The 23036-nt window shown below is 42.9% G+C and overlaps 1 protein-coding gene across 1 annotated transcript in view; it reads left to right on the top strand.

Moving 5' to 3' along the window:
- Nucleotides 1-23036, top strand: part of AFF1 (AF4/FMR2 family member 1) — a 75204-nt gene that overhangs the window by 45074 nt on the left and 7094 nt on the right. The window contains exons 4-18 of the mRNA XM_032685253.1: nucleotides 3450-3494; nucleotides 4550-4636; nucleotides 5236-5272; nucleotides 5629-5680; nucleotides 10153-10207; nucleotides 10339-10376; nucleotides 11806-11962; nucleotides 13195-14073; nucleotides 16438-16535; nucleotides 18356-18596; nucleotides 19609-19700; nucleotides 20414-20477; nucleotides 21333-21469; nucleotides 22230-22301; nucleotides 22891-22984. Of these exons, the coding sequence (XP_032541144.1) occupies nucleotides 3450-3494; nucleotides 4550-4636; nucleotides 5236-5272; nucleotides 5629-5680; nucleotides 10153-10207; nucleotides 10339-10376; nucleotides 11806-11962; nucleotides 13195-14073; nucleotides 16438-16535; nucleotides 18356-18596; nucleotides 19609-19700; nucleotides 20414-20477; nucleotides 21333-21469; nucleotides 22230-22301; nucleotides 22891-22984 (2148 nt within the window). The remainder of the gene's footprint in view (nucleotides 1-3449; nucleotides 3495-4549; nucleotides 4637-5235; nucleotides 5273-5628; nucleotides 5681-10152; nucleotides 10208-10338; nucleotides 10377-11805; nucleotides 11963-13194; nucleotides 14074-16437; nucleotides 16536-18355; nucleotides 18597-19608; nucleotides 19701-20413; nucleotides 20478-21332; nucleotides 21470-22229; nucleotides 22302-22890; nucleotides 22985-23036) is intronic.

Genomic DNA, 23036 nt, shown 5'->3' with positions numbered 1-23036 from the left:
TCCCTAAACTCTTCTCTTAAAACTAACAAGGACATCCCTTGCTACTGGGTGGTAATTGTGGTTTAATAGTGGTTTAACAAGCAGAAACAAAGCCGAGATATGACTTGAAGGAAAAAAACCCCACCAAACAAACCAACCAAAAAAAAAAAAGGGCAAAAAATTACTCAGCATGCAGAAAACCCCAGCTCCTTCAGGCACTGAATGAACAGCTTTGTAAATGACAGGGAGTCCTCATTCACTGCAGCTGGGATGGAGTGAAATGGGGTGTGCCCCACAGTTTTGGGGCACAGGGACAGGTTTGGGCTGCAGGCTTGAGGTGGAAATGACAGTTGCAGTCCTACCTGAGAGCAGGAGTGTTCCCTGGTGGAGTGTTCCCCCCATGCAGTCAGATGACTCTTACCAGCTTTGATGTGGTTTTGGCACTGTGCGTGTCCCTGATGGTCTGTGACTGTAATCTCTAGAGCAATCATTTGACCATGTATTTGATAATGGTGCCTTAAAAAAAACCAACAAAAATAGAGGCCTTTGTGCTGCCAATGCAGACTTGTGTGGTACTTGTTCAGTGTCATGTGTTTGCTTTCCTTTAAAGTTTGTGCCACAAAAAGAAAAAACAGTTTCTTCTAAGCCCCTGGGCCTGTGAAGAACTGGGGCCACTGAACAGTGCTCTTGGAGGTGTTATGATAAATCCTCCTGACAATTGAACGATAAATACTCACTGTATGCAAACCTGTATGAACATCAAAGCCTCTTCAGACTCATCAGGAAGAATTTCAGGAAGGAGTCTGTGTTGTTTGGCAAGGATGAGAGAGGTCCAGACTGGCTGGTGCAGATATGCTCTGATTCTCGGGTTAATTGAATTCCATTTTTGTCATCACTTATCACCTCATAAAACTTAAGTTTCTGAAATACGTGAAGTAAACTGATTTTTATTTCTTGCAATCAATCCATTACAGAGAGAGTTTTCAAATTCCTTGTCCAGACAGGATCTTGATTTCTTATCTGTTTTTTGGGAAGAGTTTTTACTATGTTGCTCTCTTGGGATATCTCAGGAGTTCTGAAGCAATCTACTAGTTGAGTGCTGCTTTTCTGTACAGGAAGATGCAAGTTTCTGTGTCTGCTGTTCACCACTTAGGGAATTAAGAAGTAAATTAGGTTGAGCCACCTAAACTTGCTGGGAAGAAAAAAGAAAAAGAGGTGCCTTTTTGGCACTATGAGATATGAAGCATCCCGATCTCTTGCCATGTGGTAGTTCCCTGTTGTTTGTTCTCCCCCTCCCCTCCTCCTGCCTGCTCAGGGACACATCTGCAAGCCTTGCTTTCATTCCTGTGACTCATCTGACCATGCCTCAGCTTCTGCTTGTTTGGGTGAGTAAGGTCAGAAGCATCTCTCCCTGCGTGATTTTCTGAAGAAAAGTCAAATCTTTGTCAAACGAGCACTGCCTTGATGAGAGCTTTATGTAGACTCAGACAAATGAGATTGCAGGGAAAAGACATTCCTTATCTCCCTTCTCCCTCCAATGTAAATAGTGCAGCATGTGGGAAACAGATGAGTGGCCTTTCTGTGAGAAGGCCAAGAATGACACTTTTTGTCTTTATTGAAGTGTTTGTTTTGCTCTGTACCTTGTTCTGGGAAAGATCCTTCTGACTGGGCCCTGTAGCTTACTGCCCTCTTTCTTTAAGCTGAATAAGTCTTGCTGGCCTTTGCCTTTTAGCAAACTCCTTCCCAAAGAGGAGCCTGGATGCAGCTGGAATCCAGTCCTAGCCCCAGCCTTTGTCAATGGTTTATGCCTGAAAGATTATATCGGTGTAATTGAACCTTTATACAACTTTCTCCTGCATGATTAAGGATGGTAAACCAGATATATTTATATAAATATAAATAATTTATTATAATAATGGTTAGACAAAAAGAGTTCAATCAGAATTATTTGCTACACAGTATAGGAGCTATAACAGCTAGTATAGTACAGTGCACCATGAAGCAATATTAAAGCAATTATATTAAAGTGATGGTATTAAAGCTAGCAGAAACAGTTATTATGTAGAGATTGATGTTGCTCCCCCATACTAACGACCATAGGCAAAGCTCTTGCTCAACCCCAGGGAGTAACCTTGAGGGGGATCCCCACTCAAGGGAGGAATCTCCACACATATGCTCCAAAAGGGGTATGTTAGAAGACCTTGCTGTTAACATTTGGGATTGGGCTTTTATAGTATAAAGTGTTTCACTGTCAGTCAGATGTCTTCAGGCCAGCTCAACAGCTTTAGATAAGTTATTAGTAGTATCACTTGTTTGTTCCTTTATCAGGTACTTTATCAGGTCTACATCTCATTATCAGAATGTTTAACTTTGGGATTGAGGAGTCAGACTGGTTTCAGCATTGTTCAGCGCCAAAAGCAACTTGACACTCCCTTCTCCTTTTACCACTGGTAGCTTGGCAAATGCCATTGCCCTCCTGCCCACGTCGTGCCTGGGGAGCAGGAGGTGTTAGTTGTGCCTGTCCCAGCCCCTGCCTTGCCCAGTAGTACCCACGTTGCCGATGAGAGGTGTCGCGTGTGTGCCGGGTGGGTGTCCTGCCAGGAGCCAGTAAGTGGGTTTGCTGATACGTTAAAAGCAGATTTATGTGTTTGCACAAGCTGCAGTGTCTTCTGTTTGTTAAATAACTGGCAGATATAAGCATTGCTGTTGCTTTGTACTCTGCCCCAGAGCTTGGCTGATGAACCTGGTTGAAGGCAGCTGCAGGCGCTGCTGTGCTGTTTCCTGGTCCTATTCTGATGGCTTTGGTGGAGTGCCAGGGCACCACAGGGAGCTGGCCTCCAGCAAAATGGGTGGGGGAGGTACAGGGGCGGTCCCTTGATCCAGATCTGTGCTATCTGCAGGCTTCTCCAGAAATTGCCATGTTGCCTCTACCCAGCAGTGCCTTCAAGGTTTTATTCTAAACTACACAAGTTAAAATTGTATTGCTTTTGTATTTTTTAATGGCGGTTGATGTTCCCATGAGTCCAAGAGCTGGAATTCAAGGGCCTGATGCATGATTCCTCCACTTAAAACCACCTCTACTCTGTCTTCTTCAAGCTTAGGACTTTATACTGGCTTCTTTTTCTCCTGAGTACACATGGATGCATAGAATAATGCACATCATGAAACAAGGGGAATCCTGTCAGCTGAATGAGCACCATTGCTTAATGAGCTCTGTTTCACTTTCTTTTTCATCTTTATTAGACCATATCTTCTATTCAAGACTTGAAAACAAGAGGCTTCTTAGAAGTGCACTATTAACTGCCCTTCTGATGGGGCTTTTAATCCTTACTGGCATTTTATTATTAATGGACTTCCATGAAATTTATAGAGCTGTTGCTAAGCAAATCTTCACCAAGTACCTCCTTGTCACATGTCAGTTGGTAAAAAACACGAACAAACTCATGCTGCTTCCCTCTTTCTTGTTTCAGCAAACCAACTCCATTGATGTGCAGTCCATTGAAGAAATTTTGAGGGTAGGTGCTCTTAAATAATAGATCTCTGTTTGCACATATTTTGTATGCATTAAGGTAATGGGTGGGGGAAATGGGTGCTTCTGTTCACTTGATGGTTGTTGCCATTGCTAAAAGTGTGTTTTGGTGTGCTAAGGAGCACTAAAGGTAAAAGTTGGCCTCAGATACAGCTGGAGTTATAAGATAACCTTTCTCTGTGTATGAGTGTAATACAGTCTAGTGCAGTTCAAGAGCCACACTGACAAGGCATGTGGGACTGACAGATCTACTCCGTCCTCAAGTCAGGGGTTGCCTTTCCTGAGTGCCCGTCCATGCAAGCACTGGACATGCTACCTCATGTCCATGCTGCCAGTGCCAGCAGCGTGGCCCTGAGCAGGACCCCGCACCTGAGTCCTTGCACCCACCTGTGCATGGCATTGCTGCTGGGCTACTGCTCCTTCCCTGGAATTCCAGTCCACTCGTGCGAAGCCAAGCCAGGTGTGATGCAAAACTGTAACCTGGTGTCAGAGCTGGCTCTGTGAGCAGCACACAGGCTCCCAGTACCTGGGTCTGAGTCCATGTCACCCCTTCCCTGTGCATGGTGTGAAAATGCCCTGTGATTCCCAAGCCAGTGGTGCTGATCCCGAGGAGACAGTTCCTTGATGTCAGATGCTATTCTGAGACCTGAAGTCCTAGTGGAGGTGTTTGGTTTCTGCAATTCACTTCCCTCACTGTTGCTTCAGGTTGCAAAGTCTTGATGCCTTGATTGCTCTCAAGAAGCTGTTGTTGGGGCAGTGTTTTAGTTGAAGGGGAGCTGTGCACAGGTGCTTGCTGTCCGCTGTGTGCTGGTTGGAATTGCAGCATGAGGACTCCAGCTGGAAGTCCAGCATCCTTCCGTGTTTCACCAGGCAGCCTGCGTTCTTACATGTTAGGAATGCATATCACTGTTTTTGTAGCAACCATGGAGAAGCGTGTACAAATACATCAAGAGGTAGATCCATATGACTTCTGAAGTGTGAAGCTTCCTCTGTGTCTACCAGCAAAAGTCCCGATAACTCTTCTTCTCAATCTCTTTCCAGGAAATGACCCGATCATGGCCGCCTCCCCTGACAGCTCTTAATACTCCTACTAAAGCAGAGCCTTCCAAATTTCCATTCCCAGCAAAGGTAAAACATCTTCTTTTTGCCAGGACTTTTGATAAACTAGAAGAGAGCTTTCTGGCTCTTGCATGTGTTTTCATCTGATTTTGGCCCCCTTTCATAGATAAAGGCTGTTAGGAGTATTGTCTTCAGAAGTCAGATAAATTAAAAGGACAATAAGGATGAATAAAAAATGCTTAATCAACTTAGGCATTTGTTGTAATTGTGGTCTTCAAATGTAACTGCTCTTCAGAAACATTTTAAGTATCTCTGCTGAAGCACAAAATATATTTATCTTTATTGTCAACAGAAATATTTGCTGACTGTGTTAAACAGAAGTGTTTGGCAGCTCTTATAACATTTTTATAAATATTTCTTAGAAAATGCACATGCCCATAATGTGCTAGCAACACATTTTTGGTGGCAGTAGCATGTATCACTTCTGTCCATGCTAAGCTACAGTAGGCCAACTTAGACTATTGGACACTCCAAAGTCAAGCTTTGACAAGCTAGTCAAAGTATTTATTATAGTAAGTAACACGTGGAAAACAGATCATCAGTACGCTGCTGTTAAAAGACAGCTGATTTATTTTATTCTCAATTTGCACTTCATCCTTTGTTTCTAGGAATTGCAGCCTGAGGGATCTGTAGCACAGGATCAGAGTAAGTAGAAATCCAAAGAAAACACAGTTATATGTGTATTGACAGATAGTTTTGTGTGTTATATGTTGTGGAGAATGTAAAATGTTTATATTGATTAGCAGGTGTGATTTAGTCTGCTTTGTTGAACAGTGATGAATTTAGAAATGGCTTAAGAGATAGTATACATTCATTACCTGAAAATTAAGGCTACAGTTCAGCAGAGGACAAAACCCCATTTGGAGTGGTGAATAATCTCAATGGCAAATAATTATGTCCTAGAAGAAAGTGACTAGTCTAATCTGGTGCTCAGAGACCATAAGGTAAAACAGACTGCAAGGGAGGCGAATAAAACCAACCTGTTAATTTTTGATTTACAGAGCAGTATGGCACAGCTTCAGAAACATTGCCTAGTTCTCAACCAAGAACGTCGTAAGTAACCAAATCCTGTTCCTAGCTCTACTGGGCAGTTAGTTAAAAGAACCTGAAATGACCTAAAATTTGGGTTACTTGACAATTCTGAAGATTAAGGGTTTTATCAGTCTGATTTTTCTTAGAAAACTTCAATACAGGGAATTTTCACCAACAGAAACATTATTGTTTTGTGATGAAATCGTAGAATGGTTTAGGTTGGAAAAGACCTTTAGATCATCAAGCCCAGCCCTTAACCTAGCAATGCCAAGTCTATGAAACCATGTCCTGATTGTGATGACTGTGTTAAAACCAAAACAAAACTATATTAAAAAACAAACAACTACTAATGGACCAGATTCAAGTTTTTTTAGTTCTTTTAATCTGTGGCTGATTAACATCACACTTTTTGTGCTCCTCAGCCTACTAATAATGCATCCAACTGTAAATTATAAGGGATACAAACTGAATCTGATCGATTCTGGATATCATCTTGAAGCCTGGGAGGGCTAGTAAAGCTGCAGCTACAAAAACTGTAAAAACTAAGGTGAAATTTTAAAGTAACTGTGTGATATAATTTTCTGCAATTGCCCAAGGAAAAGTTTTCTAAAAAGTGTTGTCTTAATTTTATTTTTATTTAAAAAAACACACAAAAAATTTGCATGGGTTATCTAAACCCCTCAATTTATAATCTAATAACATAGTTAGTTGCAGAGTGGGGTGAAGATGAAATTTCTGTAGTGTATTTTATTATGTGTGTGGGTGTGTGTGTGTATGTATATATATATATGTATAAAATTAAGCGTAGTCATTATGAAAGTTTTACAAAGCAGGAAGGCGCCAACTAATAAATTATTGCTTCAATAGAAAATTTTCAGTTGTTGGATAAAATAACTTGGTACTGTCCTTGTAGGTGAAAGTGGTTATTCATTAATTAGGTTAATTACAGAAGTTGCTTGAAAGCAGTTTTGTGTGGCCTGACATTAACCTGGCCAGATGGCAGCATTGATGTGTTCTGAGCCCTGAGTGACAAATGGAAATCTTTCAGTGTCTGGAAGGTTTGGGGGTCTATTGCTGAACCATTAAATGCCTGTCAGTTCGTGTGATACATAAAGATCTCATGCTACTCCATAGTATGTTGTTCCATAGAAGGCTGCAAACTACAGACTACAAAGCTTATTCCACTTGTTTTCCTTTTCCTTATTGTGAATCTAATTAAATTTAATTAAAAACAAAACAAGACTGGGCTAGTCACAAGTAAGAGAGAAGAGCATGCCTCCATCTTGGTTGAGATTGTAGAGTTTTGCATTCATGCTCTGTAAGATCTGTTAAATATCCCTTTTCCTACTGTTCCAGCATGATGCAGAGGAGCTCCTGCTCACTGGGAGTATGCAATAGTGTCTTGTTAAGCAGTCAGCTACTCTCTTAAACCATTCCTTATTTTGCTCCTCTTTCTTTCACCCTAACTTACTCTTCCTGAATGACTTCTGGAAATTTTCTTTGCACAATTGAAACTAGTAGTTTCAACTTCTCCAGGCTCTGTCCTCCTTCTCAGCTACCCTATGACCCTCATCATTATTTCAACTCTTGAGCTGCTTGTAAAAATCTCTTTAGTGCTTTAGTCAGTTTTCCAGGCAGCAGAGAGAGAATAAACTTTTCCTATAGACAAGAATTGGAAAAGACTCCTTTCTTAGCCCAAGGGGCCAGAGTTGTAAATTTGGCATGGTATGTAGCTCTCTCCTTAGCCAAGATCCCCTCTCTGCTCAGGGTCCTTGCCAGGCGCTTCAGAGCCAGCGCTTATCTGCCACGGATGTGCATACCCACAGCTGACAAAGGCAGTGGAAGCAGGAGGAACAGAGTGGCTTGGGTTTATGTCCAAAATGAAGTCAAGTGAGATTTGCCCAAGGACTTCTTCTGCATCTTTCCCTTGAACCGATGCATCCCTTCTTTTCTGTGTTTGTTTTCTTTGGCACAACAGGGCTGGGCTTTCTTCACTGTTCAAAGCGCACGTGACTGTCTGGAAATTCAGCTGCCTGGAGTAGCTTGTGTTGCAAAGTGTAGCTGGCTGAAAACAAACAGCATTTGTGCTGGTTAATTAGAAGTTGAAATCCCAAGGCATCTGTCCACCCAAATTAAGCATTCAGCTTTTCAGAGCGTGCGAGGGTTTCCCAGATGGCTTTTATTCTTGGATGCAGCCCCGAAGTTCGCACCTGGCTGCACTGGAATGAAAACAGCCCTTCTTTTAAAAGGGGAGATGCCAGCTCATTCTTGATGATACATCTTTAACCTGGCTAGCAGAGGGGGGCCAGCCCGTGCTTTCAGTGGGGTTGTTTGGCAAGTGATATTCATTTTTGTGCTGCTTCTTTCTCTAAAAGAGCTCTTTTTAAATAGCTTTACAGGGAGATTAATGGTGTGTGTATAAGCTGCAAATGAACAGGTCCTGCAAATGAAAACTTGGCATCTATTAATCTGTTAGCTAATTAAAGCATTATTAAGGCAGATTTTATTTTTTTTTTAACTAGGCTGGTAACAATTTGTTGAAAACTTGTTTTGGGGCAAGTGACTTTGTCTATTCTTGAAAAAGTATGACTTTTGAAGTTTTATTGTTCTTCCTTGATCCTAAATTAAATAGTTGCAGTGTTCTTTTATGCTGATGCATTTTATTTGCCAGCAGCTACTGTGGAAAGGGCATTTTATTACTGCTAAATGAGATTTAAAAGAAGACCTTGGTAGCTTCTTTGTACATCCCTGTTCATGGCAGGGGGTTGGAACTAGCTGATCCCTTCCAACCCAAAAAATGCTATGATTCTATGGTTATCCTCTTACCTCTAAAGGAAATAAATCTGTAGTCCAGGAGGTCTTAAAGCAGAACAAAACAAAACAAACCCAACCAAAACCACTTTCAGAACATTTTAGCAACCCCTAAGGAGTTGTAAAAGAAAATAAAAAGAATTCATTGAGATGCCAGTAGACATTTGGCCAAACTGCACAGAAGTGTGGAGAGTGTCTGTATTGTTACTGTTCTTTTTTTCCTTTTTGTGCCTCATCTGTCTGGCAGTGAGCTTCGGCTCTAGCCCACTCTAGTGCAGGATTTCTGTAGGCTGCAAGCTCTTTGCCTTCTGTAGGAAATTCAGGGGTCTTGTTTTCCAAGGTGGTGTCTCATAGCGCTTTCCTTCAGTGTTTACTCTAAAAGAAGAGACAAGAGGTGATTTCCACTGAGAAGGTGTGCAAGGAAATGAAGTAATAGAGCCTAGTCACAGTCAAAATGCCTGAACAAAGCAAGCACCAACTTTCTCCACCTTTTTCCAGTGTGATGTAGTTCACTGGGCATCATTTATGTTTGTTTTCTTGCTGTAAAACGTATTGTCATGAGGAGTCGGAGTCTTGTTTTTCTTATTTAGCCATAAGGGCTCTCTGTGAGAAACTTCTTAGTTTGAAATGAGGTTGAAATAAACAGAATTTTGACCTGATTGATTAAAATCCCTACCTCAGTTCCCAAGCTTTTTATCCAGTTTTTAGAAGGGCACTTAAGTAGTTCTCTGAGTTGAGAAGTTTCAAGATTTGAATAACTATACTTCTGAATAGCAAGAGTTTTACCTAACTATTTTCCAACATCCTTTTGGGATACCTGCATGATTGCCAAAGAGGGGGATAACAATATGGGAGAACTTTGAGTCCCTTCCTAAAAATCCTTCCCTTCCAGCCTTATAAGGACCTTAGTAATATACTGAAATTGCAACAGTAGTTACCACCTACAGACAGAGAACTAAGTGATATTTTTGGAAGCATTTGCAGGCAGCCTGCTCTCTTTGCCAGGAGTAGTAAAACAGAGCTCATACCTCCCCAGTTGTAAACTGCTTTGGGTATCCAAACTGCTCAACGGTACAGTTACTGCTAGGATGTGCAGGAGCATAAAGTTCATTGTGCAGAGAAGAAATAGGAGGTGGGCTTGACCTTGCCATTTACTCACGTATGTGTGATTGGAGACTTCAGCAGCAAAACGAGAACCCCTGTGACAGGAGAAATATTCACAACCCCTGAGTGCAGAGAGTGTGAACATGCACAGCTTCTGGTGCAAAGACGATGCTTTCTGTCCCTTGGGGAGCAGTGCAGGCTGAGAGCATGAGAATCTCTTCCTGGACAAGGTTCAGACTTCTTCCACCCTGTGCTAGTCTGCTAGGTAGCCTTCTCTGAAGAGGATTCCCCTCACAAAACTTGGTCTTTGTTTTCTGTAGATGGCAGCCATTGCTATGGGCCTCCATTGCAAAATATCCCAACGTCAATTGAAAAACAGAGTAAAAAAGAAAAAAAAAAAGGCATTTTAACCATTCATTCAGGTGTTGACAGGTTTTAGTAGTTCGAGCATGCCACATGTTCAGAAATTATGTGAGAGGTTGATTTGTTTTGGCAAACACAAACCAAGTATTTTTCAGTGTCTTCTGCTTGAAACTGTGTCTGCCTTGGCTGATATTTACCTTCTGGTTGTCTTTCAGAATGCTCCAGGACGACCTGCAGCTCAGTGATAGTGAAGAGAGTGGTGACGACCAAGTTGGTTTTAGATGTTTTATACACTAGGCACACAGACTTCCCTTTAAATCATCACCACTTGTTGCGTTGTTCTGAGTTCCTTGAGCTAACCTTTCCTCCCCCTCTCCTCTTTGTTTTTGTGAACAAAACAGGTTGTTGAAAAGTCACCATCTTCACTTACTCCTCCAAGGTACAGGTTTGTTCCCAAACTACTAGCTAGACCACATAAGGAGAAAAACAAAACTGCTTTCTGTATATGGGGTAGATGGGTAAGGGTTCCTGCTTTCTCTGGTATCTATAGGCTTTGGTTTCTAGCTGCTGTTGAAAGTCAGCTTTAAGTGTGTGGGGTTTTCTGGAAAGCTCCAATTAGAAGTGAATAATTTAATTTCGTACTGGATTTTGCCTATGAATCAGAACTGTATTTCCTCAACTGCTCCCTTCTTTTTTCCTCTTCCCCTCCACCTGTGTGTATGCAGATCACACTGGAGGTAAAAGGATTTTCAGTTGTAGTAGCGATGGGTGAGGTGCAAGTCCAGTTGTAGTTCATAAAGAAGCACAAAGCCAAGTGGGTTAGAAAAACTTGTTGAAACTGTTTCAGCTCCTCCTGATAAGGCAGCAGATTGTAAGCAGTTCCTGCCATGTATTGTTGCTCAGAAGCAATATTCAAGGTAGACTGAAAACTGCATGCCAGCATTAGAGGAAAAAAGGTGGAGGAGCCCAGAATTTTTCCTGTAGGAGAGCCCTGACATACATTTTTGGCTTGATATCTATATTCTTCAAGCACATGATAATGACCTACAAAGTCAGACTTGCAGAAGAGCACACTGATTTTTGGCACAATCTGTGTGTCTGCAAACTCTTAAAATAGGAGTGTTCTCACGATACCAGTCTTGGATCAGCAAGGAGCATGCCTCCAAATCATACAAGTGTGTCGATACTGATGTGGGAAACCATTTGCAAAGTAAAAAAAAAAAAAAAAAATAAAAAATCGATATTTTAATTTTGTAAGCACATTGCAGAAAAAAAAAAAAAAAGCTGTGCATAAAAGTGACAGCTTTCCCTCAGTTCCATCCTCTCCCATTGTCAGTGGAGGAAAACCCTTGATTAGAGGAGGGTGTTGCAAGAAATGCTGCTGCTTGGTGTGACTGTTAATGAAGTGGTTACAGCAGCTTGACCAAGTAATACAAATGTAGAAGTGAAAACTTCAGGGGGATGAATAGAAAAACCAGAAACCATCCTGGAGTATATATTTCTGTCTTGTTCACCTTCTTTGGAAATTTTTCATTTTGTGGGTTGGGACTTTCAGAAAATGCACTGGTCACTTTTGGTGGGTTTTTAAAATTTGCTTTGCTAAATGAAGCTTTGCATTGTAGCAGTGGAGTCCTGTTTACATGTTTGGCTGGGCTGGAGTTGAAGGTTTTATTATTTCCAGTGATTTTTTTTATTCCAGTTCTTTATTTTTTGAGTGTGACAGTACGTTCCTCTGGCCTTCTCCCCTCTAGTCTCAGTGCCAAAACACGGGGTTTCAGTTTTATTTTTGAATACTGACATGTCAATGTAGTAAGTAAGTAACCTTCACCCATGCTGCTTTCTAATTTTGTCTCATGGTGGCCTTGCAGTTCCTTACGGTCTCAGCCCAAGAGTGTGGCGTCGGCACATTCCAGCAGCTCAGAGTCAGGGAGCACCAGTGACTCAGAGAGCTCCTCAGACTCGGAGACAGAGAGCCACTCCAGTGACAGTGAAGTGAACGACCCTCCAAGAGCACCAGCACCTGAGGTGAATGCAAATAGAACCTAGAGACTGCTTAACAAAGCCTCCTGCCTCTCTGCTGTCTCAGTGCAGTCAGGACAGAAACACTGTCATTGCTTGGGTGCCCCCTTGACATTTTTGCTGCATCACCATACTTTTCTTGCCCTTTGCTTCCCTTCTAGAGTTTTTCGATTAAATAACCCTTAGTAACAACATAATTAGACTTTCAGATGCCTAACCTTGAAGTATTCTCCCTTCTCCTTTGGCATCATTGTCTAGCACTCACTGGCGAGACACAAGAGAGTTGCAGATGAGAAGCATGTCTGACCTGGGGTGTCTGCAGCATTTCTGGGTGCCAAGGCATTGGGTTGTTTCTGCAGCTCCTGTGCCTGAGTGACAGATTCAACTTCTCCCAGGTCACAGCTGAAGGGATCAGACCTGCAGGAAGGGCTGGAATGTGCTTAGTCTTGCTTCTGTTGAATTTGGCTTGGATAGTGCTGCACTGGCATTTCTGAGGCTTTTATTGGGGAAAGCAGACCAACAGAAATTGGTATCTTAAAGTTTCGTAGTTGAGACCATGCATTTTTTTAGAAATGTGCTGCAGAAGTGCTCATGTCCCCTGCTTTCAGACAGTTCCTCCAGCTTGCAAAACATTCTTAGGCCAGTGGGAAGTGCATGGTTATATATGCAGACCACAGCTGATGTAAACTGGTATACTGGCAATTCTGAAGTACTCTTAACAAGGCCCAGAAAACTTGTAATTTATTTCTCCTCCCCTGCCCCAGTTCTAGCTTTCTTTTCTTTTACCTTAGAAGTGCATGAACAAGGAGAATTTTATGTGCTGAAAATAACCTTTGAGAAGGCCTATCTTTCCATCTCACCCCAATATTCTTTACCCTCCAGTTCAGTTACAGACTTTGCCCACTGCAATATGAGTGTCTTTGGAAGGAAACAGATATTATACTTCTCCTCTTTTACCAAATTCTGCCTGGTTTTCCTAAAAATACTAAGTTTTAGGACCCTCCTAGCTATTTGCCATTGACCATTTTATCCTTTTTTTATTCAGCAAGCTGTCCATCCATGATGCTTTAGATCAAGTTAGTGTATGTGGCCAGTTTGTTTATAGTCAGTTCTTGTGCGAAATTATACACTTTAAGGCCTATAGGCAATAGTCTCTGGGCTCTGGTAAGCTGTGCTGGGATGGAAACAGCTCATAAGGGCATCAGTCTTGAATCCTTCCTTTCTGTTTTTGTCTGCAGCCCGAGCCACCAACTTCTAATAAGTGGCAGCTCGACAACTGGCTGACCAAGGTGAACCCACCAGCAGTGCCAACAGAGAGTCTCAGTGAAATTGCCTGTGGGGATGGACATGAGGAGGGCAAGAAGCAGGAGCAGGGCTTCAGCAGCAATTCCTCCCATAGGCATGCTGAGCCAAGGGAGCCTCATCACAAGAGCCAAGTGGCCAGGGCTCCTCGGGACGCTCATCTTCCAACAAAACGCAACTGCCAGAAGCCCCCTGTTCCCACTGAGGAGCCCTCGCCCAGACAGACTGTAGGTATCAAAAGGCCCAGCAAGCCCCTGGTGCATGAGGGGTCCAAGAGAGGCCTGAAGGTGGAGAGTGACCTTGGTCCTTTGGAGGTCAGAGATCAGTCTTCCAAGGACAAGCCGAAAGTCAAAAAAATAATCAAGCCAAAATCCACTGACAGAAAAGACCTGAAGTCAGCACCTCAAGAGCCCTTTGAGAAGAGAAAGCACAAGGGCTCCCACCAGGCCAACACCAAATCCTTCTTGGACCCCAAGCTCATGGAAGATGCCCAGACATGCGATGCTCTCATTCCCCTTCCTCAAGGCCAGGGCACAACCCCAGTCAGGACCAGCAGCCACAGGCCTCAGGATTTGCACAAGGAGAAACTGCCTTTGCCTCTTGGGGAGAAGTTGCTCTCACCAGTGAGGGACCCCCCAGCCCTTCACCACCTTGTGGTGAAAATAGATCTCCGTCACCTGGCAAAAGTCCCTCAGCCCCCCAGGAAAGACCGACACCAGAAGAGAACAGAGACCAAGGACTTCCCTGGTTCAAGAAAGCAGGACTTGAAGAGGAAAGCCACAGACACTCCTGAGGAGTCCCTTCAAAAGAGGAAGGTGAGAGGTGGAGAGGAAGGTTTGTACCAGGACCAAGGTGGTGTTTCAAAAACTCCAGTGGAGTTTCCACTTCTTACCTGTGATGATAGCTATAATGAGCCATTATGCTCCTCCTATGAAGCTGTTAACACACTTCTAAGGAGAATGTGGATCAAAACTGTCTGCAATTGCTTGTTGGTTTCAAATCCCCTCCTGAGTGAATGAAAAACCCTGTCAGCTGTCTAACATGCTTTGGTATTTTAAAGTATTTTTTGCTGTGTTTTTTTTTTTAAAATCGTAGTTTTCTCAGACAACAAAACCTCAGCCTTCCTTCGCTGGAGAAGCTTTCAGCAGCAGGCTATGTCAGCATGTGGCTGACCAGCCCCCTGACAGTGTTGGTGGGTTTCTCTGGCTTTCAACCCAAGCAAGAGCTTTGCAGGGCAGTGGTGCCCCCTCCCCATGCCACCCCATTAAAAGCAATGCAGTTCCTGAAGCACGTCCCGGTCTGTGCAGTCACCTGCACTATGCATTTAGTCTGTTTTGAGAGAGCACCCGGCCTGCAGTTTGTGGAGTACCAAGAGAGAGAACTGACCCAGGACACTCTGGTCTGTGGTTTTCAGTTTTGCCCATGGGTGCACCTTCAGCTGCTTTGAGCCATGCAACCTCAGTCTGAGTAATGTGGTCTTTTCCTGTGTGAAGTCATTTATTTCCGTGAAGCAGTTGTGATTGCTTGCAGGAGGGATGAATTCTGCAGGTGGGAACTATGTTATTGCCAGAGGTGATGGCAATGGCCTTGTGCCTTTTGCTTTTCTGGAAATGCAGACTTTTAACTGGACCAGTCTCGCTCATGGTAACATCTGTCACAAAACCCTGCTTTGGATCTCGGCACTTGGATAAATAGGTAGAAAACTTGTTTGGTTTTCCTTGGAGCTGCTGTGATGCTTGTGGTGATGCTGATGCTTTAGAGATGTAAGGGGCTTTCCAGAAACCCTTTTGCACAGTCCCTCAGCAATAACAGTCATTTTCCCTTGAATTACAGCCCTGTATTTAACTGAGCTGGTTGTTGCTCACAAGTGCTTTTGGAAAGCTGACTCCCAAAGGGAACCATGAATATACCTCCAGCCAGCTGCTTTAGCTGCACAAAGAGTTGGCTGCAGGCCCTTTGGTGAATGGGTATTCCCTGTGGATATTTCAGTGCCTGTCTACCTTTTTGCTCCCCAGAGATCAGGTGGCTCAGCATGGGTGGGTGAATAACCATGGTTCCTGTGTGGGTTTCGTTTAGTTTTGTCATTTTCTGAATTTCCTGTGGCTGTGGGAGAGAATTGAGAAGAACAGGGAAATGGTGAAGAAATTTGAGAGGCCCCAGCAGTTCCCTCTCTTGCAGAGCAGAGGGAAAAAGGAAAACAGGCAGTCAGTTTGTCACTTGTTCTGTTGTCTAAAAAACCCAGGAGAGAAGCTATTTGATGTTAGGCATGTCTTCCCTTGCAATCTCAGTGCCCAACTTCAGGCAAATGTACTTCAGAGTCTCACTGTCCATCCAGTGTGGGCATCAGGTATCTTTGGAGGCTCAGGCTTCATGGCAGCCAGCTGGGCCAGGTACAGCTGTCTTTCATGGTAGTGTGGAGACCAACATGAAAAACAATTTAAGGACATGATCTTAGTGCTGGAGCCTTGTCCTGAGCACACTGCCAGAGGTAGACTCTGTGTCACAGCACAACCCATTGAGTGACATAAGCCTGGATGTGTCCCAAACATGGGTACAGGACAGGGAGAAGAACTCAAAGAAGAGGCTTGGGGTTTTTTTTTTAGTGGATGAGAAGCTGGACATGACCCAGCAGTGTGTGCTTGCAGCCCAAAAAGCCAACCCCATCCTGGGCTGCATCAAAAGATGTGTGGTCAGCAGGTTGAGGGAGGTGATTCTGCTCCTCTACTCCACTCTGGTGAAACTCCCCCCTTGAGTACTGCATCCAGTTCTGGGGTCTCCAGATTGTAACTGACTGTTTAAAAATTTCACCTATATCAGATTCTTGTTAATAAAAACCAACCTCCCCAGCACATTTGGGGGATCTAATTCATGTGCAAGTGCCTTACCTTTGATTACTTTTGATTTTTTTGATTAGCAGCAACAGCTTTAGCAGTTCCATCCCTGCCACTACAAAACAATCAATCTATACAAGCAAAAGTAGATAAAATGCCATTTTAGGTTACTTGTCAGTGAGCCTGAAATCTGTATCTGCTGTACTGTGGGTTTATACTTTGTTGGTTCTGATATCTTGTTTTTTCCTTTTTTTTTAACCAAGATCAGTCGAACTTAGCTGTATTGGTCTGTACTTTATATGAACTTTGAAAACTTGAGTGATTTTTTTTTTTTCCCCTTCCTATTAGAGGGAAGAGAAGGAGGAGACTGATAGGAAGAAAAAGAAATCAGAAAAAGAAACAAAATCATTGCAGTCTTCAGCTAACAAAGACTCCAGTAAACTGAAGTGAGTATATGGTGGTGGGATGGCAAAAGATGCATAAAGCTAAGTCTTTCTTTATAAGGTTAAAGCAAGGAACTGTATCTCTTGTCCTTATGCTCGTGATTTTGCTTCTAACATAATGTGTCTTCTGAAGCTCAGTCTGCTGTAGATTTGCCTTTACATCCTGGAAGCAACCACAGGGAACATTTCACTTATCCGCTAAAATCATCTTGTTGTATTTGTCTTTTTATTCTATGTGACCCGACAGAAACATAACCAGCGTGCCTTTTGAGTCCTGACTGTCTGGAATTTCAGGTGGCCTCTGTGGCCAGGAATTTCTTGTTTATCCCAGCACAGCATTTGCAGTGTTCTGGTAGATCTGCCAAAGCTTGCCCTGTAATTTGCATACCAGGGCACTGCCAGAATTTTGGCCAGGTCTTAGCTAGAGTGAATGCTTCCGAGAGCAGGTCTCCAACTGGGCAGTGTTCCCAAGAGGGAAGACTCATGCATCAGTCATGGGCTACTGCCTTCAATTCCTGCTTGCTTGTGGCTTGAATTTGAGGTGTTGGTTTGGATTGGTATGTAGTGCTGAGGTTTGTGTCCTGACAACAGGAGTAAACAGCTTTTCTGCACAGAAAACACTGACGTATCTGAAAGCACTGAAGCATTGGGACTAACATTTAGTTGGGTGAAGGGATATTTGAACTGTGGTATTAATTGAAGAGCTTTAATTCTGGGGTTTATTGCTCCTTTTTTTCCGGTGAAAAGGAGCACCTCTTATAGTTATGTTCTGGCTTTTGGAGTGGGAAGAATAGGATGCATTTTGGGGGGAGACAGTGCACTGGATCACGTTAGGGGATGGTTCTGTGCTCTGTGGAGCATCAGCTGTGGCAAGGTAGAGAAGCTGGGGAGCATGTGTGCAGTGAGTAGGGACCCATGGGAAAAGTGAGTGGTGAAAGAGGGGAGAGGACTGTCCCATGCACAACAGAATCAGGCAAGATGTGCAACATCACACCTGAGCCCTCTCACTGGGTTTAACTTAATTTCCTCCTCTTCTGATGTTGCAGTCAATGAGCCGGGATTCACTGCTCAGTGTTTTCTTGGAAACTTTGAGAAGCTGAATAAAAATGATGTAACTGAGCAGTGGTGAAACAAGGTTTAGAGCTATTTGGTGCTGCTTAGAGCTGCCCTGGTCATCCTAACTTCAGATAAGAAATCTAATATGCCTCTGTATTATTAAATGTGATAATCTCTGTCATTTAAAAGCAGAGCATTTTAAGTCTCCATTAGTTGAATCCTCTCAACTTTGTAGGTGTTGTCTAGTCAAGCTGGAAAGTCTTAGAGGAAGAACTCAGTTTAATTCTGTCAAAGCACATAGAGAATCAAGTGTCAGGGTGAGTATCTCTGACCACAGAAGATACTGTCTACCAAAAGGGGGAGAGGAGCAGTGCTGCAGCTCATTTGCCTTGTTGGGTGATTTGTCCCAGGGATTTGAGTCGCTGTAATTACCCCCTCATTCAGTGAAAATGAATGAGGGCTGTTTTGGAGGGATGCCTTTTTTTGCAACATCCTGGTATTCTGGTTGCATTTGCTCTGGGGATAAGTTCTGAGGCTTATTTTGAAAAGCATCTTATTTGTATGTTGATGGTAGGTGAAGCTTTGGTATCTAAATACACAATGAAGTCCCTGAAGTTTCATTTTATTTTTGTTGGATTCTTTTTATTAACAAAACATCTCACACGTCCAGAGGAATTTAAACAGAATTGGTACATGATGTAAATAAGTTTTTAAAAAATCTCTACATGTATGTACATCATATTCATGGATTTGCTTCCCATCTGCAGAGCATCAAAAGCTTCATTTGAAACCCAGAAGAAAGATGTGTTGCTCCCAGCACTGCCACCCACGTCTACTGCACATCCTGCACCAAAGTCAACCAAGATGACCCAAAAGAAACACAAAACTGACACTGATCTGCCTGCCATGGATAGCCCTGCCAGGAACAAGAGCAACCACAAGGATCCTCTGTCTGCCAAGCACAGTAAAGTGGAGGGAAACCATACAGAACTGTCAAAGGGCATCAAAGTAGGTGTCCAGGGTAATTGGTGGGATGTTTCCTGCAGGCTGTGGGTGCTGTGTGATTCTCTTTAGGAACATACTCTAAGGATATGAAAAAGAAAGGAAGATAAACCAGCCACCAGAGAGAGCTCTTGGAAGCATGTAATGGCTATCTGTGACCTTATGTTGGTAGCCCGAAAGCCTGCGTGGTAACTTCTTTGCAATTTTCCATCATCTGTTTTCATCTCACCAGTGAAACACAGTGAGAAGGAGTGACCTCATAAACACCAAAGGCATAATTCTCATGTTTATGCTAGTCAAGGTTTCTGACTGTAGGCAACGGCAAATACAATATTGCTGGAAAAATAGTGTGTGTTTATAGAAAGAAAGAGAACATTGCTTAAAAATAAGAAACAAGCAACCAGGGGTATTGACTGCAACCAAGGTATAATATTTTATAACTTGTTTACAAAATTGTTCATGATCCTAACAACTGGATCTTTGCATTTCTGGGTTATAAAATTCAATTACATGGCTATTGACTAGTGGCTTGGAGTGTGTGGTCTAGGATGATGTTGTGTGTCTGTGTTAAGCCAGATTGTGCATGCTGTATTAGCAGGCTTTTAACTGCTTACTTTTTCCTGGCAGTGTAGTCATTAATGGAAAATCAGCAATTGTTATGTGGTTAAGTTGGAAATAAGTGTGAGCAGATCTTACCCATTCCTGCCTTGGCTAGTGGCCCTGAAAAAAACAACCTTCCTGGTCTCCTAACCCCTGTGCAAGGAAACCTGCTACTGAATTTTAACATGTTTGGGAAAAGTTTGAATGGTGTTAAGTGTTATGAGCAGTCAGGTGAGAAGCCAAGCTTCCGTTTCCATTATTTGAGGGGTTGCTGGGGAAGAAGGGGAGAGGGGAAGATCCTGGACAATAGTCTATGCCTGGGACAAATAAACATTTTCTCTTGAAATTTAGGAAAGCCAGGCATTGGAATTGGTTTAAGCATAACTTTCTAACCAAGTTTATCTCTGTGCTTTTTCAGGGATCTGCAAGGGATGACACAAAGCCTTTCCCAGTGCCTTTTTTGCCAAATGGTACCTCCAAGCCAAGAAGACCTCAACTCAAGTTTGAAAAGTAAGTTTTTGTTTTACACCCCTCATCTGTATTTCTCAAGATGTGAGGCAAGGCAGGCCCTGCAGACACCTTTCTGCTTTTTCATGAGCTCTTCTTTTGGGAGTAGAGAGAGAGAGAGATGTGTGAGACCTACCCTGTACTGGCTTCTGGTGACTTGGAGTTACCCCACCCACCACAAAGCAAAGGTTTACAGCAAAGGTTTACAACAGTTCTTGGTTTGAGGGAAGCTACTCTGGAAATTAGGTATCATCTCTCTTGTAAGTAGATGACTTGAATGCAAGGTCTTTTGGTCTCAGATGAGTGTGTGGTGCTGCCAAGTTTACTGTATTTTTCAATCAAAATGTATTTATGGGACTGTACTTGAGGAATGATAGTGTACTTGAGGAATGATAGATGATGTAACTACTATCTTTCCATGGGAATGAGAAAATAAATTTGTTCCCATAGCCTAATCTCTGGTGGTTTTTTATTTCTAAATATGAATTATCATTATTATTTCAACATGCATTTTTAAAGAAATCAATTAATTTTCTCTGTGCAGACAACATTCATTTAGTAACTATCATAATTGGAATGTGTGTTTGATCAGGCTGTAACAGCTTAATGAAACAGAGTGTTTGGACCCGTAGCATTCTCTAGATATGAAAGTAAAGCTGATAATTATCCTACCCTTCTTCTGTTTTATCTGTTTCTCTTCTCTGTCCCCAATTCAGACAGCATTCAAAGGAATACTACTTTGAACAGGCCCAGAGGCTGAAGCACAAAGCTGATGCAATGGTAAGTCTTGGCCCTGTGCTAGAAATGTTAACCAGCTCTTGCATCCAGACCCGGTACCCGTGTGCATGGGAATAACATTCACTGGCTAACATGACTTCCATACTCCACACTGAACTATGTTCAAGTCATATGTTGGGAGGCTGTTTTATTTACCAGATGTTCAGACATTTCTCTTTGGTGTAAACCCCTCTAAAGAACAGGATTCAGAACCGACATTGTCTGAGGTTAGCAGGCCTGGTTTGTTTTTTTTTTTTTTGCAGAGTGATAAAATAGTCCCTGGAAGACAGATAGAACAGTTGGTTTTCAGATAGTTTAAAAAGCTGGAAAAGTCAGGACCTTGACAGTTATTGTGTTCCTAGTGACCAAGACTTTGAAGTTTCCTTGGCAGATCTAACTGGTTTTCTCTGTTCTGTGCAGTGTAACAGTGTGCATGGGTGAACATATTGTTTTGCTAATTATGACTCCATGAGATAATGTCCATTTGCTACTTGCCATTTACCTGGGAAAATGAAGTGAGGGAATACTGCAGTGGGAAGGCCCCCTCTGCCTCTCAGAAGGCAAGCCTCCAAGACCAGACAATAAGGTCTGAAAAAAATGAAGATAATAAATTACTTGAGGAAACCACTGAGCAAGAGGAAGAGATACAAATAGCCAGAGCAGGCAAAGGTGATGACTGGGACCACATGAGGGATTCTGCTGAGAACTCTCTAATTGTCACCCAGAGGCCAGACTGGGATCTTTTTCTTTCTTCAAAAGCTGCCTAACCAGGGAGAAAAGAAGAATTCAAGTACACTTGAGAGAAGTAGAGAAGTGGGTTTGGTCTTGGACTAAAAATGAGTATTTTCTTCCCAATAGACTGACAAGACTGGAAAGGCCTTTCAGTACCTAGAGGCTGCCCTTTTGTTCATCGAATATGGGATTGCCTTAGAATCAGATGCACTAGAACCAAAATCAGCCTACAGCATACTCAGCGACACCATAGTTCTCATCAAGTAAGTGCCTTTTAAAGCATGATTTAAAAGGGGAAGGATTTGGTTTGGTAGCATGTTTGGAGGGGAAGGATTTGTTGCATTGCTTGTTTGCGACTGTGACACCTCTGGATTCCCACTATGGAGTGGAGGTGGGGTTGCTGTACGTGCCTGAGATACACCATCCAGAGGCCCCAGAGGCAAATCCATTGAAATGTTCCAGCATTGCTTATCAGAAGGTAGCACCACATTGCCCTCAGCATTTGAGCCAGGCAGCTGAGGTACACCAGAGGACACTGGTTATGACAATCGAGGAGGTGAAGGAGTTTTTACTTTACCCAGATCTGCAGTTGCTTGTGCATGTGAGCTCAGTAGTATTTCAGTTTAAAAAAGCAAAACAACAGTATGGCAGGTGGAAGAACGGTTTGTGCCCCAAAGGTCTTGCAGCTTGATTGAAGGCAACTTTTCGTGGTTTCTCTGGGCCACAGGCCTGTAGGTGGCCCACATGGGGCATCTACTTGTTGCCCCTTAATTCGTGCAAGAGGAGAGTGAGTCACATAAGGGACCACATCTGTTCCTGCTGTATGGAAAAAAAGGCATTTTGAGAGACAGTCCTCTGCTCGAAATCACAAAAAGTTCTTGGTGCCAGGACTAAGAACTCAGGGCAGGCTTCCAGGCTTTTGGACTGGTTTTTGAGGTGGTGGCATGCACTGTTTTTTCATAAACAGTGGGACTTCAGAGCACATTGATGGCTGACAAGGTTCTGTTTATTTTGTCTCCTTAGATTCATTATGACATTGAAACCATTTGCAGACTCCTCAGTCTCTCCACATGGAAAAATCTTTGCTGTATTACGGTGCGTAGCTGTTTTTTTTCTGTTCCTTCATGTTCTGTTTTAAGACTTGATAGAAAGACCCATTACTTTCAGTGATGAAGGAATGGCAGTTAGAGTTATGCAAGGTTAAAAACCACAATATAAAAACTAGAATTAACTGAAACATCTCTAAAGTAAGCTGGAAGATCACAAGGGACTACGCGTAGAAGGCAGAGGCTTTAAAATTTGATCTGCTTGTAACTTGAGAGCGCATAAGGGCTTTCACCTAAGGTGAAAGAATGCAATTTGGCTGCCCATGTTTGAACCATGTAACTGAAGCTGTAGCTGGACATGGCTGAGGCACTTCTGGACGGGGGCTTACTCAGCCTTCGGCACCTCTGAGAGGCTGGGCACCTGTTTATGTAAAAGAACAGACAGGGCTCTTCCTCATTTCTTTCTTTCCCTTGTGGTTTTTTTTTTCACAAGTCTTTTTTTTAAGATGAGCAAAAGGAGGAGGAAATTCTGAGCTTTCTTGGCTTTTCAGTACAGCTAAAGTATGCCAGCCTCTGTCTCACAAGGCTGATGACTGCTGAGCACAAGCAGTGACACTTGGGTGTGTTTCTGTTCACAGCATGCGCTGCCAGTCCATTCTGCACATGGCAATGTTTGGTTACAAAAAAGACACTGCAATGAGGTATTCCAGACTCCTGAACGACCACTTCAAGGTAGGGCACAGGTATTACTAAGCTGCCAGATGGATGGCTGTGGTAGTTCCTG

Source organism: Chiroxiphia lanceolata, chromosome 4, assembly GCF_009829145.1.
Source record: "Chiroxiphia lanceolata isolate bChiLan1 chromosome 4, bChiLan1.pri, whole genome shotgun sequence".
Classification (NCBI taxonomy): Eukaryota; Metazoa; Chordata; class Aves; order Passeriformes; family Pipridae; genus Chiroxiphia; species Chiroxiphia lanceolata.
The sequence above is the reverse complement of the archived record's forward strand: the minus strand, read 5'-3'. Positions and strand labels throughout refer to the sequence as shown.